Source organism: Mesoplodon densirostris, chromosome 12 (genome assembly GCF_025265405.1).
Source record: "Mesoplodon densirostris isolate mMesDen1 chromosome 12, mMesDen1 primary haplotype, whole genome shotgun sequence".
In the NCBI taxonomy this organism is placed as follows: Eukaryota; Metazoa; Chordata; class Mammalia; order Artiodactyla; family Ziphiidae; genus Mesoplodon; species Mesoplodon densirostris.
In genome coordinates, this window is record NC_082672.1 from 15,815,944 (window position 1) to 15,833,888 (window position 17,945).

Consider the following 17,945-nt stretch of genomic DNA (forward strand, 5'->3'; position numbering starts at 1 on the left):
CCTTGATAGAGTGAGGGTGCTCCACGGGTGTTTATCATAGTACTCTATGCTCTCCTGTATTTTGGGAATATTTCCTAAAACCAAAATCTAATCAGCTGAATTTTCCAGGCCAAAATAAACCCATTTTCTTTTTGCCCTCTTTAATTTTAGAGTTTTAAATCTTGCTTAGTTGGGCACAATAGTATTATATTATGTTGAGAAACCTGGACCTGAACTAATAACAGAAACTTTAAAATTATTTCAAGCCTTAACCATAGATGTGCCAGATAGCTGTATCTTTGAAATCAACTGATGTAAGGTATAGAAAAGAGGATTCATAAGAGGTGTTAACATAAAAAGTTACATCAATACTCTTATTTAATCAAATATAACAGCAAAGACATTTGAGCTCTAATTTTAGAGTCCAGATTTAAGAGAAAGGAAATAAAAGTGAATAGGGACAAAACAGTACAGACAATTCAACTGTAAAATTTAAAGAGGAAGATGCTCTTGAAAATAATTAAAAATAGTAAGAATACCAGTTGAGATCTGACAAAACCACGTGTGTTCAAAATAGGCTAGGTTGGATTTCTAGCTCTATGTCCTTGAGCAAAGGACTTTCTACACTGATTCCTGTGTCTAATCAATGTGTATATATTTCTGCATCTTAACTAACTCAGAGCTGTTAAGAGGATTAAATGAGACAATGCATGCTCAGGATATATAAAAATGTGATGTACAAAAGAGATAGGCATGAACACGGTCACATGAATTGTGTCATTACACTGACGCCACATATATCATCATCCTGACTCAGGTTTATTCTAGTCACCTCTGACTTCCTCATTCAGAGAACACCAAAGAAAAAAGAGAACAGAGAGAGAACCAACTCAGGCATATAAAGATCTTCTCAGTCTTCCAGCTTTTGCAGCCAAGGTCCCTTTTGGTTGACATCGGGGGCTATTTCAGTCTTATCTTCCTTTAAATTAGGAAACACATGAAGATGTAAACGCCGGGGAGTAGAAACCTGTTCCTGGACTATGCCATAAACCAAGACCTGAAAAGCAGGGCTCTACTCTGGCAGGAGGGCATGCCACTTGATGCCTGGGGTTTGCAGTCAGAGAAGCCCAGACTTGCATAAAGTGTAATGCACATAAAGCTCCATGGCCTCGGGCAAGAAGCAAGCCCTAGATAAGCAATCATTACAGTCCACTTACAGCCAAACCACTAGAAGGCTTCCGCCAGGGCCTCCCAGCATCTAGACCTTGTTTCTCTTCTGGGGTTACTGTGCCATTGCTGGGATCTCGGCGGAGAAGCCACTCAGGGGCTCCTGTATTTTTAACCTCAGCGACTGCTAAATGGAAGCCTGCTCTAATACCAGCATGTTACTAATGGACACAGACTCTAAATTCCCCAAATTCAATTTTTTTGTTTTTTGACTGTACCACCTGGCTTGTGGGATCTTAGTTCTCCAACCAGGGATCAAACATGGGCCCTTGGCAGTGAGGGTGAGGAGTCCTAACCACTGGACTGCCAGGGAATTCCCCCATTTCAATTTTTTAATGCTCTTTCTCTAGTTTTTTTTTTTTTTTTTTTTTTTTTTTTTGCGATATGTGGGCGTCTCACTGTTGTGGCCTCTCCCGTTGCAGAGCACAGGCTCCGGACGCGCAGGCTCAGCGGCCATGGCTCATGGGCCCAGCCGCTCTGCAGCATGTGGGATCTTCCTGGACCAGGGCACGAACCCATGTCCCCTGCATCGGCAGGCGGACTTTCAACCACTGCGCCACCAGGGAAGCCCTCTATTTTCTTATTATTGTGTTTATTTTATCTAGACAGTGTTTCTCAACCATGGCTGCATATTACAAACATCTGAGGACCTTTTACAAAATCCTGATGCCGTGCTCCCACCCTAGACCTAGAAGTTCTAATCAGAACTTCTAGGAGTAGGAGTCATCATATTAAAAACAAAAAACAAAAAAACCCCACACATACATACACACACACGATCCTTCCCAGATGATTCCAGTGTGCAGCCTGGGTTGAGAACCACTGTCTTGGAACGTGCAAAGTGGTTTTCAAAGTCTACTGAGTCAAATGAAAAGAGATGTTGCAACACTGGCCTTTTTCATATCCCAGGCTTTCAAAATTAAGGGATGAGTTGATGTAATTCAAACATGTCTCCCAGAGGCCAGGCTTGGGCTAGGTGTTAGGGATCCACGTGGATGTTAGGGACGGCAGAGGAGATGTGGATCCTACCCTCAAGGAGCTCACATACACCAGCTTCAGTGAGCAAAGAGGAGGAGGATTTATAATTTGCACTATGGTTGAGTCACCCAGTGATAGGGCATTGTAGAACTTTATAAGGGGATTTTACTATAATAAAATCAATGTCATCATCACTGGTTAATATTGTGCTGTTTACTCTGTGCTGGCATTGACTGAGGCACATGAAGTACATCAGCTCACTGAAGTTTCACAATAACCATGTGAGGTAGATATTCCTATTGTTTCCATTTGTTTCTTTATTCCACAAAAGTTTGGAGGGTCCCATGAGCCAGACTCTGCTTAAGGCACTTGGGTAGTAACAAAACTGGCAGATCCCTGCCCTCAGGGGGTGTTCTGTGAGTGGGGGTGGGGAGGAAGGAAACAACAGACATAAAAGTCAATCACAGAGTATGTTAGAAATTGCTAAATGCCAGGAGAAAAAGAAAAAGTAAGCAGGTAAGGTGTGTGCTTGGGTGCCGGGTTAACATCACTGAGAAAGGAAGTTTTGAGCAAAGATTGAAATGAGGGAGTTAGGTACATGCTACAGGTCTTTCTCCAGTACATTCTCCAGATCTTTCTCGAATTATGATGGGGTTATGCCCCAATAAACCCACTGTAAGTTGAAAATGTCATAACTTGGAAATGCATTAAAATACGCTTAACCTACCAAACACGAAAGCTGAGCTTCGCCTACCTTAAATGTGTTCAGAACACTTACATTAGCCTACAGTTGGGCAAAATCATTGAACACAAAGCCTCTTTTATACTAAAGTGCTGAATATCTCACGCAATTTACTGAATACTGTATTGAAAGTAAAAAACAAAATGGCTGTAAGTGTATTGGTTGTTTACCCTCGTGATGGCGTGCCTGACTGGAAGCTGCGGCTCACTGCCCGGGAAAACATCAAAATTCAAAATCTGAAGTACAGTTTCTACTGAACACGTCTTGCTTTCACACCATCGTACGGTCAAATCACGAGGTGAACCATCATAAGTCGGGACCATCTGTATTCTGTTTAAAATTCCCCAAAGAATATATACATGGCTCAGCTGGCATGCAAACCCAGAGATGTTGGAAACCAGTCTCTGCTCTTTACCTGCCTACGACCTGGTCTTCCAAGGAGTACCACGATACATTATAAGAACTGATTTGCCTGCCGCATCCCCTTTGGCTCCCCGTCTGCCTTGTTTACTATGATACTTTTCTAAGCCCACTGCCTGCTACACAGCAGGTACTCAATACATGTTTGAATTAAATTAAGCATTGTAAATTTTAACTATTAATTAATCTGAATTAATATGTTATGATTAAAGTATTTATTGTGTGTTTACTCCCTCCTGCCCACTCCCTAGGCAGAAGAAAATTTTTAGAAAATCCAGTGGAGGTGGGGTTGCTGCAGACCAAGCCAGCATATATTTTTGGATGCCCTGTTCACGTTCTATTGTGGAAGAAAGATGCCTCTGCTCTGTCAGGGTGAATAGGTCTCTTCTCCGAGCCAGGAAGATGGAGCGGGATGGGATTTTGGATAAATGTGAGACTCATATACACACAAGGATGTTTCCCGGTAGAAGATTTCACATGGCATGATACGCCACAAAAATGTATGAAGTCAAATCAGGGATTTCAAGTAAGTTTTCCTAGGCCCCATTCATTTGAGAAAAATTCATAATGTTCTTATGTGAGAACAATCTTTTGAGTATTAGCTTACCTATTAAAGTGGTAGATATCCTGTATGTTTCCAAAAAGGGCTGATCTTTCTTCTGCCTCCAGAGGAAGTTTCGTTTGGTCCCTGATGCAGTCAAGGTAATCCTGTGAAACCAATGAGAAGAATGTCTTAAACACTCCTGTCCTTTTTCAAGTCATCTTTAGTTATGCATGAGGAATCTTTCATATCCGTTACAAGTACTTATTATACTAATGTGTGCATTAACTCTACCATGAGAAGGCAGAATCTCTCTTTTATTAATAATGAAATACTTCCCTACTTACAGAACAGGGAGTTTGAGCAAGGAGAAAGAGTGTATGTACATTGACATACCTATGCCCAAAATGTATTAGTGCTTCCCTAGATGCATAATATAATGACCACAGTTACTGAGAGAGTCAGCGTTTTGGCGGACAACATTGCCTGCTGTTTCCTTGACTGATTTGTATGATAAAAAGAGACTCTCAAATTCATACAGTGGGAAACCAGAAATAAAAATTCTGAAATTTGGGAATTCCCTGGCAGTCCAGTGGTTAGGACTCAGCGCTCTCATTGCCATGGCCAGGGTTCAATCCCTGGTCATGGAACTAAAATCCTACAAGCCATGTGGTATAGCAAAAAAACCAAAAAAAAAACAAATTCTGAAATGTGACACAGTTGTTTTAAACATAACCTTTTAAGTCAGAAAGCTATCAGCTGCTAAAGTCTAGAACTAAATTTATCCTCAAATACCAGATTATTAAAAAAAACTTTTTAAAATAAAATAAGCATGTCACTCACTCATGCTATCCAATAGGCCATGCTAAGGAGCCACAGACAGCTTGAAAGGATTTTATATATTTTAACATGGAAACAGCTCCCCATGGAGCTAACGTGGGCTCAGACCCACAGTGGGTTAAATGGACGTGGCTTAGAAGCTATTTGAACTGCTGAGAGGGGGGAAATCTGCTCTCCACGCTGTGTGCTGAGTCCATAACTGAGTGTCCCCCTTCCCCCAGCCAGGCTTGAAAAGAGAACTCTGTAGGAGGTAAGAAAACAATAAAGAAAAAAGTGAAAACAGCTGAAATAACGTAAAATCAAAAATAAATACAGTTCTCCGCCCTGGGCTGAACAATGCAGTATGGCTCTCCACCAAACGTCACCCGGAGTTCTGCAGCACTGGGGAAGTCACCCTGGGAAAAGTCAGCCAGACCGTGAAACTCCCAGCACTCAACCACATTCCGATGGCCAATCGCAAACACAATACTGTTTAAGCACAACTAGTGAAAGGAGAAGCTGAAATGTAAGAACCATCAGATAATTGTTGCTTTTGTCTTTTAATAAGCCACAGCCACCCTCTCATGCCCTTCATGTTCCTCAAATGAAAAACAGGCCAGGCTTCGTCAGGAACTGTCTCCGTAGCATGGTTCACAGACTGAGTCATATAACTTACCACTCTGCTTCTTTATTGCTAAAATCATGGTCATGCAGGAACCGATGTTCATAAGCCTTTTTATGTTTTAACAAGGTTGGTGGTAACATCTTTTCTTTTTCAGAAAGTGGTCATCTCAATAAGAAATTAGACTCCCAAGGTTTAAGTGTAATTGTCATTAAAAACCCACAAGAGGGCTTCCCTGGTGGCGCAGTGGTTGGGAGTCCACCTGCCGATGCAGGGGACACGGGTTCGTGCCCCGGTCCGGGAAGATCCCACATGCCGTGGAGCGGCTGGGCCCGTGAGCCATGGTCGCTGAGCCTGTGCGTCCCAAGCCTGTGCTCCGCAACGGGAGAGGCCACATCAGTGAGAGGTCCGCGTACCGCAAAAAAAAAAAAAAAAAAAAAAAAAAAAAAAACCACAAGAGCAAGACCCAGCCTCCTTACTTTTATGAGTGGAACCATCAGAAGGAGCTTGAGTATCTGTATAGGCTGTAGAGATAATGCCCAAATAAGAAATGCTAAAGAAGGCTAGAATTGAAGAGTGTATTTTGAACAAGTATAAATCTAACTTAGGCTTCCTCAAAAAAAAAAATGTATTTCTTGATAGTTTCATAAAATTACACGTGGCACAAAGAGATGGGCTAATATTTAACTGCATTGAATGCTTATATTTGATAGTTGTTTAATACTTTGATCAACATTTTAAAAGGACACGTCATATGCAAAATTAAGCAGGTAAAACAAAGGTTATAGATGAATACGAAATTGAAAAGTGAAACAGAAGGATATTGGCAGGCGTGATCCATGCCGAACAGCAGCGTGAAGATTGGGACGTAGATGACGCATATATTCCAGATTCACCTGGCCAGCTGCAATGGGGTTTAAGGAGAAAAGGAAGAATCCTTTTTCTCACTTCAAATGCAAAGCTGGTCCATTTTGCAGAAACCTGATACTAAATTCTTCATGTCACGGAAAGACTGAGTTAAGGGGGTTGAAGAATTTCATCTGGGGTGAGAGACAAAGAACCATGGCCCACTTCCAACAGAGGATGGCCCATCTCCAAATGAAAGAGCTTCAAAACCCCAGAGTCCGTGGTAGAGGAACTAGATTTTAAACGTTGCTTGTTTTCTGAAATCGTTGAGAAAATAGATCGTTAGGAGTCCAGATTTTTGCAGCCCACTCTAGAAAACAGATCAAAGCCATATGGCCACATCATGTTCCCCCACTGATCATAATTAAGTCTTTTAAATATGATACTTTAACCCTAAACCAGTTACTGAAAACTACTGTAGCATGCACTGCATTAGCAGCTGTAATTATCTGAAGCCAAAATGAGAGGTTTGAAGCTCAGTGATAATAGTTCATTCTGTGCTCATATGACAGAGTAAAGACACCAATGAAATTTATTAGAGCCTGTCACGCTGCTTTTTAATTTTATTGGCTTGATGTCAGCACTTATGGTTACCCTACAGTTAACAATGAAAGATAAATTTAAAACTTTTGTGCCGAAAACAATTATTCTCCAAGAGGATCAAAGAATTCACTCAATTTTTTTTTTTTTTTTTTTTTTTTTTTTTTTTTTTTTGCGGTATGCGGGCCTCTCACTGTTGTGGCCTCCCCCGTTGCGGAGCACAGGCTCCGGACGCGCAGGCTCCGGACGCGCAGGCTCCGGACGCGCAGGCTCCGGACGCGCAGGCTCAGCGGCCATGGCTCACGGGCCCAGCCGCTCCGCGGCATATGGGATCCTCCCAGACCGGGGCACGAACCCGTATCCCCTGCATCGGCAGGCGGACTCTCAACCACTTGCGCCACCAGGGAGGCCCGAATTCACTCAATTTTGAGGAGGGTAGGGAGGAGATACAAAAAACAGCTTTACACCATTCGAAAAAATTTTTACTATACTACTATATATTTTACCTAAGGTATTTCTTTTCTCATCAACAGCTCCATCATTGTAAGATTTGTAAACGTGTGCCCTCTTCTCAATAACTTTTTCATTCCTGTGATGTCTGTTATTGAAAATATCCAAGTAAAGTTGAACTCGGTGCTATTTGAACTATGATAAATGGACAGGAGCCAGTTTGCAAACTGTTACTGATCTACAAGATAGATAAGTGCAGAACTTGAGAGAAAGCATGTAGAAACTTTTATAGCATTTTGACAGAATGATATTTGTTGAATTTGGGCTTGTGTTTTGCATGTCTGATAACTTCTATTTTGTTTTTCTAGTAATTCATTTTTTGTGGTGTTTTACAAAAGTGTCAGTGTGTGGCTGATAGGAAAACACACATGCGCGCTTGTCCTGCACCACAGATAGTTGAGAAGGTCTGGTCTAGACAACAGTCCCGCAGAGATGCTGGAGAAAGGATGCTTCCAGAACTGGGACAGAATTCAAACTCAATGTCCTTGGTAGCTCGCTTTCTTTCTTTAAGATGCCCTGAAAGAATTAAGCTAATACCCCCATGCCTGTCTACCTTTTTTCCTCTAAAATAACGTTTAAAATTGTAATCTGTTTAATATGAAAATGAAGATAAACCACAAGAAAAGATTTATTTAGATCAGTACTTAATATTTTTTCTACTCTATCTCTTTCTTGAAGATACATTGTAGAAACAAAATGAAGAAAATGTTCTGTTCCTAAGTCCTCTTGCTCAGGTTTCAAAATTCTATCTCTTTGGCTTCCTCTTTTTGGTCTAGTTTTTGTGTTAGCACTTCCAAATTCTAAGCCCTTTGTTATAACTCCTGTGTAAGATTTTTAGTCTTTATTTTGGAGGATGCATCTTCTTTGGTTTCTCCAACTCGTCCACCTTTACTAGAAAGTAATCATTTGTTTATATAAAACCTGTCTCCAAATTTCATGTATTACATTGGGATGCTGTTGATACTATAGTAACTTACATTCATGTGTCAATTTACAGTTTAAAAAGCACATTCACATTTATTCATACAAACCCTCCTTCTCTCCTCTTTTTGAGGTCATAAGAATGCATGCCAAGTTCTGTTTTACAAGCTAGGAATTAAATAAAATGAATAAAACATGATCCCCTCCCCCAAGGAGTTCCCTGTGCAGTTGAAAGACAAGTATAAACAAATAAGTACAATACAGTGTTTAGGCAGCATGACTGATAAATATTCAGGCACATGGGAGAAGAAGGCAGAGGAGGAAGTGGGCAATTCCAGGTCAGGGAGAAGTCTTCTAGAGAAGGTGATGGTGGAGTTGAATCTTTAAGGATGACCAGGGGTTAGAACAGAGAGAAACTAGAAGGAGACACAACACCCAGGAAGATTGAAAAGAGTGAAGGGGCACATGGTAACGAAATGCAGGGTGCAGTCAGGACACTAAAAGGAGCTGAGGGGCTTCCCTGGCGGTCCAGTGGTTAAGACTCCATGTTTCCAGTGCAGGGCTTGATCCCTGGTCGGGGAACTAAGATCCCACATGCCACATGGTATGGCCAATAAAACAAAACAAAATAAAATAAAATAAAAGGAGCTGAGATGGGCTGAGGGAGCAGGACATGCGCATGTACACAGACCCTGCAGTGGGGCTGCAAAGCAAGAGAGGCTACAGTTAGGAGAGGCTTGATCATGGAGAACCTTCCGTGCTCTTAGGTGGAGGCAGCCACTGACAGATGCCATGAGACCAAAGATCATCCCAGCATCAGAAAATAGAACATTAGCTATAAAACTGCCAGTTCGGAGGCCAGTTAGACCCGGACAGCAGCGCAGGTAAGACCGGAGCCAGTCCTCCACAAGTTCCACAGAGTGGAGCTGTATTTAATTAGATGTGGAGACCGGGAGAAAGGAGCCAGTCAAGGCAGACAGCTTTCAGGAGAAGGGAGTCTCTTCTCTCACCTTCGGCTCCGAGGAGGAAGGTGCTGCTCTCCTGGCTCCCAGCAAGGACACTGCCAGCCCTTCGTCTCCTTGTCCCGTTGGCTGCAGCTTGGAGAGAGCTGGGTGCTCTCTCCGGGGAGAAGTCTCCACCAGCTTTCATCCTTCCGAGTTTCTTTCCCAGGTGGCTGGTGAGGGAAAGCTAACCTGCAGAGGCCTTGGCAGGGCGGTTCTCGGCCTTTCCAGCCGACTGAGACCTGCACTGGACTGCCTGACACCCACATCAAACACTTCAAGACACCTCTGGGGATTCACAGTAAAAAGGAGACAAGGCATATCTTTTGGCCTTGCTCATCTACATGGTAGGTCTTCATGTGGCTCAGGGTTGCTCATTCTGCTCTTGTGAGAGAAGCCTGGAGAAGAAATACGAGTTTCATTTTCCAGCTGTTGCCTTCTGCACAAATGGTGCCCTTCAGGAATGTCACGAGGGACACGATGGGTTCACAATCCCAGGGCCCTGCCCGAGTCCCCACTCACGTACTTTCCCTCTGCATTCCTGAGGGAACCGAAGAGATGAGGGTGGTGGTCTGCAGGTAAAGATGGCGTCTTGGTCTTAGACATGCGAAGATGAGGTGGACTGTGGGACATCCCCAAGGAGGGGTTTGCACAGGATTTGGGAAGAAAAACGGAGTGGTCTGTTGAGGGAGCTCTTTGTGCGACTTTGGGCCCCATCTTATGCAGCAGTGACAGAAGCATGGGGCCCAAATGTCCTCCCACCTTCAGGGTCCAGGGGCACGTCCAGTCCTGGCCATGAGAAAGCGGTTTCAGGCTATCTCAGTGCTAGCAAACTGCAACCTCGGAGGGTGTCAGCAGGTCATGGCACCTCCAGAGAGTCTCCCATGTTGTGGTGAGAACACCAAAGATCCCTTGTGGAGGAGCGCAGCAAGGCAAACTGAGAGCCGCGAGGCCTCAGGCGGCACAGAACCCTGGCCCACACTGATGGGAGGTCATATCCCAAAGTGGGAGCACAGAGCCAGACGTGTGCTTCCCACCTTGTTCAGAAACAGTCTCAGGAAAACCCAGGGGATAATGGAGTCCCAAATCCAGTGACTAGAGAGAACTGCAGACTGATTTGGAAGTGGGGTAATAGATGAGCATATATTTTGAGACGCTGGGATGTAAAGGAAGGAGAGTGGTAGGGCAGTAACCGGAAGAGATGTAGGATCAGGGAGGATCAATCGATTGATCTGTCCATCCATCCATGCATCTATCCATCCATGCATCTATCTATGCATGCATCCATCCATCTATCCATGCATGCAACCAACCACCTATGCATGCATGCATCCGTCCATCCATCCATGAACAGGCTGGTGGGAGGTCTAGGGAAGAAGAAGATGGAGGGAGGAAGCCTGGAATGATTGGAGAGGATAACTGGCAATGGTGGACACAGAGGAAGACAGAAGGTGACTGTAAGAGCCAAGGTGAAGGGACGAGACAAAAGGTGGAGGACAGGAAGATGAGCACCTCTCTTGGGAAGTCTGGGTGGGGAGCACTGTCCATGTGACCAAGCTGACTGGTCAGCTTCGTTTGATGCTGTAGAAAACAAACTTCTAACAAATCAGAGCATGTGAAATAAAAAGTTTCCTATTCCTTCTCAAGGGCCTTCCCTCTCTGCCCAGATGTCACTTTCCAGAGGTAACTCTGGTTAAAGATGCGGTGTGCCAGATGTAGAGAACAAACTTATGGTTACCGTGGGGGGAAGAGGGGGTGAGATGAATTGGGAGATTGGGATTGACATATAGACACTACTATGTATAAAATAGATAACTAACGAGAACCTGCTGTATAGCACAGGGAACTCTACTCAGTGCTCTGTGGTGACTTAAATGGGAAGGAAGTCTAAAAAAGAGTGGGTATACGTATATGTAGAGCTGATTCACTTTGCTGCACGGCAGAAACTAACACAACATTGTAAAGCAACGATAGTCCAAGAAAAATTAATAAAAAAAATAAAGATGCTGTGTGCATGCTTCTGGGTCAGGTTCTGGGGCATAATTATATCTATAAAACATGAGATTTTATGCTCGATTCACAACTTTGTTTTTCCATTCAGTGTATGTAAATACACAGAACTCCTATACGTAAACATAGTTCTTTCATTATAACAGCTACATTGTATCCCATTCAATAGCTTTATTATAACGTACCTCATTATTACAGTAAAGATTTCAGCGGGGCGGGGGTGGGCACAGGCCTGTGTGCTGGGAACTGTGGGAAGGGGCGTTCAGAAATGAGTAAGATAAGACCCTTAACCCTCTAAGTTAGGGGTCTTATCTTACAAGGCAGTAAGGGAGAAAGAAACAAATCACAAGATAACAATTTAAGTGTTATAAGAATTATTTACAAAGGGCTGTGAGAATATAGAAGAATCCATTTTCAAAAGAAACGACAGGAGGTGGCAGATGCCAAGGGAAGGCAAGGTTGAGGATGGTCTAAGAGAGAGGGAAGAGTCTTACTCTGGAGCTGCTGGGTGGGTGGAGGTCATTCCAGATCAGAAAGATGCTCCCTGGAAGAGCCTGCATTTGTGTGGAGGTTTTTGAATAAAGAAGGAATGATTGGGATTCCTCACAGGGGATTAGATGCAGGCTGAGGGCTGCAATTATTGGGATAGTTGCTTCAAATTTCCTCTGTTGATGTTCTTGTATATGTTGGTAAGAACTTATTTACTGTGTAGTGTGTTTAAACATTTAAGTTTTATGAGCTACTCTCTCCTTTACAAGCTGACTATTCAACTGGTTCACTTTTCCTTTTTTTATAACAATGACCAGATCATTAAAAAGTTCATACTTTGGTGCTATATTTGAAAAATTAAGAAGCAGAAAAACTACCTATAATTGCAATAACATGGAGATTAAATACTTCAGTGTAATTCCTTTCAATGAAGAAACTTTTTATCTTTCTTCCAAATAAACCACGCAACAGGGCTTACGCTAACATTTCCTGCTGTAGCCTGCACATAAAGCATCAGAAGTCTAGTCTTCACGTTAATCTCTTTTCTTCCTCTATTGCCATCCATGGGGGAGGAAGATATAGCCAAAGAAATGAGACTGGGGGGTCTCCGCCCACCCCATCAGGCTGGAAACAAAAGCTCTTATGGTGGGAACAATGCTGTCCCTGAGTCTATATAACGTAGCGCCCTCCACCCCCAACACAGAGAACTGTGCTGAAAATACAATATAGCAGCAACAGGATGAATCTTTCTGCCAATACTGTTGCAGAGAATGGAGGAGAGCAAGAGAAAGAAGGGGGAAGGGGGAAAAGAGAAGAGAAAAAGAAGAGGAAAGAAACGAGGCAGGAAGAGAAAGAGGGAAGAAAGCGTGAAAGGGAAGAAAAAAGAGAAAGGAGAGAGACCCACACATGCAAGTACAGGAATGAAACCCAAATAAATTTCAAGTTGAAAGCAGCTTCTGTTGCTGATATGATGTAAGTTCTTATTCAGAGTTTTCCTAACCAATGGTATAGAGGCTGATCTTAATTGGCCATATATGGAAGTCAGTATTAATGCTCTGAGACATTTGAGTAAAAGAATAATGAAAAACAGGGAGGTTTCAGCCTCATTTACCTTCTATAATAGTCTCAGTACCTAAGACATCAGTAAAAAATGCTGAGAATGGCCTTCTGGCTAAGCTGTGACAAATGACACTTGGGCCAGCTCAGTTCCCTCTATTGTTTCACTTCTTCCTCCTGAAAGAAGGAGGGGTAGGAGGTGCCCCCTGGGGAGGAGACGGGACAGCTGGACCTGGAAAGGGGGAGGGTCGCGTAGTTCGTCCCAGAAAGGGAAACTTGGGGAGGGGGTGGGGGACAGGAGTTCTGTTAAAAACAGCAGTACTGAGTAGAAAGAGCAAATATCGGGGAATATTTGGTTGGTTTTCCCCTAAAACTAAAAGCAGAAAATAGTTATGAACTGGTAGTTAACAGTAATCTAATGATATAAGCAAGATGTTAAGAAACAGGACTAGCATTCATATATTAAAGTCCTTAAAGTGACTAGTTGCCCATCTTTTAGTACACTTCCGACAACCATTATAAAAACCAATTGTCTTTACTTATATTGATATCAGGAGGAAGAATGTGATGTACATAAATAAATCTAAAAATGTTATAATAATTAAGAAGCTGGGTACAAATATAACACTGAAATGAATCTCTTCTATTACCCTTAGTTATAACAAATAGGAAAGTTTGTCTCTTCTGTAAGAACAGCAAAAAAAACCTTAGTTTTCTATTGCTTTGTTAAATTGCTTATTTAAATATTTATTTAAAAATTGTGCTTAGGGTTTTCAAATTACATCGACAATGTTCTCATAGGCAAAAGCTCTTCTTAAAACAAGAGAGGTGGACACACACCCATGAAGAGGTGTTGCTGTATACTGAAATATCTTTCCATACTTATTTGAAACCTACCATTACTTTTTTCTCTGTACTCTTTAATCTGATCATCACTTCTAGCTACCAAAAAAGGAGGAAAGCATTTCTGGGATAATCTATGTCCTTACTAAATGTGAATAAATATAAAATATGTTTAAAATCTTCAAAATGGGCAACCAGAGAGTTTTCCAGGCTGCCTGCAGTAAAGCATGGCACCAGGGTCCTAGCGGGCGTTGACAAGATAGGGAAGGAAGTTTATTAACCACTCCTTTGAGCCCTTTTTTCTGACTCTTGTTCTGTTCTCCTCCTCACTGGGTTAACTTTACTTAGCATATAGTCCCTTTTTACTCTCCAGGTCCTGAGCCAGGTAAGGAAACAGACAGATACAATTAGATGTGGCTATAATCCTTCAGGAAGAAAAATGAAGAAAAGGCTGATGAGTTAGCAGAGGGATTACGTCCTGGCAAATCTTTAAGTACTGAAAATAAGAAACCGATTCATCTTGAGACTTCCCTGGTGGTCCAGTGGCTAAGACTCCACGCTCCCAATGCAGGGGGCCCAGATTCGATCCCTGGTCAGGGAACTAGATCCCACGTCCTGCAACTAAGAGTTTGCAGGCCGCAACTGAAGATCCCACGTGCCATAACTAAGACCTGAGGCAGCCAAATAAATAAATAAATATTTTTTAAAAAAGAAAGAAACTGATTCATCTCAATTATAATCTCCGCACTGCTGGTGTAATTTGAAACACGGTAATTATGAAAAATTAAATAAAGCCCAAGGGCTTTTGTATATGGGAAAGAAAATAAAAGATCAGTAAAATAAATTTACATTATTAGATCACCTGAGGTTTAACTCCTCCTCACTGCTATTTACTACTACTACTATTATTATCATTATCATTATTGTTATTTTTATTTTTTTTTTGCGGTACGCGGGCCTCTCACCGTTGTGGCCTCTCCCGTTGCGGAGCACAGGCTCCAGACGCGCAGGCCCAGCGGCCATGGCTCACGGGCCCAGTCGCTCCGCAGCATGTGGGATCTTCCCGGACCGGGGCACGAACCGTGTCCCCTGCATCGGCAGGTGGACTCTCCACCACTGCACCACCAGGGAAGCCCTGTTATTACTATTCATATAAGGTTTGGTGATAGGTACTGAGCTCACTACTTTATATGCATTATCTCATTTAATCTTCACAGCAACGCCAGGAGGTGAGTCCCATTGTTAATCCCATTTTATTGGAAGCTTAGAAATGTTCAATTGCTCCCCAAGGTCACACAGGGTGTGCATGACTTACTTGCATTCAAACCAGGACCAGCTGACTATAGCTTGGCCGCCCAAACCCCGTACCACTGCTTCAAAGGTTTTAGTCCTTCATACGGTACCTTTAGACAGTAGAGGTCTGCTGCTGACTCTGGGACGAAATGTGGTTTTTATCAGGTATGAGTTAGGAGCCTCACAAAGTCACGACTCTCACTGACCAGGTGACTGCCGTGTCCCAGGATTGTCACGTACTGTATCCGAATTAATATCAGTCCAGTCACAGGATGAAGCCACTTCCTTCATGTGTTCATCAACACACATCCCAGGCCTGCTCTTCCTCAGCCAAGCACACCAGCTCTCAGCCATCTGCCATTTTACTTTCAACACTGGCTCATGCTTTCCCATTCGGCTCACAAGTTCTCTTCCTTCTTACTGGTGCCTGGTTCTCTACTCCTGCAAAACATCCCCCTTTCCTTGCCAGTCTCCCCAAGGTTGGTCGTTCCATCCCTCTTTATTTGCATGACTCTGTGTAGCTCTCCCCATAGGAACACACTCCTTTACAAAGCCAATCATGCAGAAACACTACACATGAATTTTTCCTGTTCTTTTAGCACCATGCTCCTTTTAAGTTTATTAAAAAATGTATACTATGGAGAGCCTGGAAAGCAGAGAGTTGAAAAGCTATAGAATCAGGCATCACTATAAAATGAAGATCAATCAGCAATGTAGAGAGAAACAGCAGCTCTGAAAGCATAGCTTTTGTCAAGGGAAAGGGTTGGTGTACGGAAATGAAATGTACAAAGAGGTACAGGACTCGTGTAGCAAAGCTTCCTTACGACTGTGGGTAAGTGACCCTGGAAGGGGTTTTACTGCTTCACAGGGGATCGTGTACCGTAGTCAGCTTATTAGAGTAACATGCTTTGGACGACAGTCAGTCTGGATTTTTGTTCTTGGTGCTCTGACCTCCTCCACCGAACTCTGCACATCACTTTGTACACCGATGGCTTAAAGGCCTTCACTAAACATCAAAATGTGGCCATGGATTTCTCAGCAAAACATTTCCTGTTTTCAAGTCAAAAACCACCCATACCTCACCTGAGGACTCTCAATTCTAGAGCATCAGACACCTGGAAATAAGGAGACCAAATAATGGTCCATTAAAACAGATACAGTCAGTTCTGCCACATACACATGACCAGTTAGTATATGCTTGACCTAATGACGAATGGGACAGTAATTAACTATATGACTTATTTAATGAGTTGGAATACTTTCTAGTATCTTATTATTATTATTTTTTCTAGTCTCTTATTGAGACAGGAACTGTGATATAGGTAATTCTCATAGCAATTGGTCTCTATACAGTAGGTGCAATTTATGCTCATTTACTTGGGACTCGGAAACATATAAAAGTTTCAACCAGGCCCCCAAGACAGGGGCTACCTGGACAACGTTAAATAGAAAGAGGAAAAAGCTGAAAGACATCAGTCGACTTCCCATCTACTGAGTCACACACATTGATGATGACCCTCAAGTTCAAGCTATTCTACTTGAAAATTGCAATACAACGAGGCTGGATATATTCAAGTAAAGAACCTACACAGAGCCCAATCTCTTTATGGGCAGTTTTTCAAGGAGTATGAATGTGATTATACTCTGGCGGCATTAGGTAATCCATTTCCCTATGGAAATGCATAGGGGAAACGGTTCCGTTCATTGTATGGAAAACAATGAGCAGCTCTAAGGACATACCTTATTGCTTCTCTGGCTATACTGCTGTTGATCTCATTACAGCACAGTCTTAACCAGAAGTTATTTACTGACACAGAAACAGCCATGGGCTTGGCAACCTCCACGGAAGTGGGAAGAAGCGCTATGCAGAGGGTAAAATAGGGTGCAGGTGGGCCAGCATGACGGGACACTCCCAGAAGCTTGACTTTCTTGAAGAGCACTGGGTCTCCTGAATGGGGTAAATTCAAAGATTTCCTTTTGTTGTACTGGAGGCCTGGTTCCAATTCCAAGGCCCACGGAGTAAAATGTGTGATTTCGGGAAAACGATTTTTTCTCCTCTCTTAAATCAAAAGCACAATGTCCATGGGCACCTTATTACTTAGAACTGAAAGAGAGAGAGAGGAAGGGGGGAGAGAGGGGGAGAGAGGGAGGGAGGGAGGGAGGGAGAGGGAGGGAGAGAGAGAGAGAGAGAGAGAGAGAGAGATCGACCTCATAGGATGAGGTTTCCATAAATGATTTTTCAAGACGCTGTATAGGATGAATTTCTACAGCAGTAGTTTTACAGTCTCAACAGAAGGACATGACATGCCTTTTCTTGTCATCGATGAAGTTTCCATCTGCTGCAGATCTGCTTTCCCAGGACAGCAGATTTATCTGAGGACAGAGCATGGCACTAGGGACAGGACAGAGATTCCTCCCGAAGGCACTGGCTCCAGATGCTGTGTGGTGGGAAATGCACCAGCCTCCTAGGCAGGCAGCCTGGGTCTGAGAGCCGGCCCTTCGGTGGATTACTGGCCTTGCTGAGACTCACTGCTTCAGCCGTTAAGTAGAGATAATACAACTACCCACCTGATCATTATTCTGGGGGTTAAACAACAACGTTCATTTAAGGCGCCCGGCACGGGTGCTCAGCACACACTGGCTGGTAGCAGCGGCTGCCGTGTGGCCTTCTGCGTCTCAGGTTCCTCCTCGGTAGAACGGGGAGGTAGCCAGGTTGGAACTTCTTTTGGTTCAAAAGCAAATTAACTCTACCTGCACACTGACAAGTTATACTCAAAAGCTCTCCCACCACCCTTCTCTGCCCACGGGTGGTAAGAGTGCCATAGGAAGGCTCAGTCCTTGAGCGGCTTTGTCGGGAGACAGTGTGAAGATCGTTAGGGGAGACACGTGCACTCAAAGTCCCCGTGACACTCGAAAGTCTCCGAGACCCCGGCCCTCTCACCTTCTCTGTCCACCTGGATGAGAAATCCTGCCTCTCCCACCTGTAGCTCTTGTGAAACTGAGTCTCCTCTCCCTCACCGCTGCCTTGGTCTCCTTGGTCATCTCCAC

The 17,945-nt window shown here is 43.3% G+C and overlaps 1 protein-coding gene across 3 annotated transcripts in view; it reads right to left on the minus strand.

Annotated features, from left to right (window-relative positions):
- PLEKHG1 (pleckstrin homology and RhoGEF domain containing G1) overlaps window positions 1-17,945 on the minus strand; it is a 91,557-nt gene that overhangs the window by 55,605 nt on the left and 18,007 nt on the right. For all 3 annotated transcript variants that reach the window (XM_060115067.1, XM_060115070.1, XM_060115068.1), the window contains exon 2: window positions 3,954-4,054. In XM_060115067.1, the coding sequence (XP_059971050.1) occupies window positions 3,954-4,054 (101 nt within the window). The remainder of the gene's footprint in view (window positions 1-3,953; window positions 4,055-17,945) is intronic.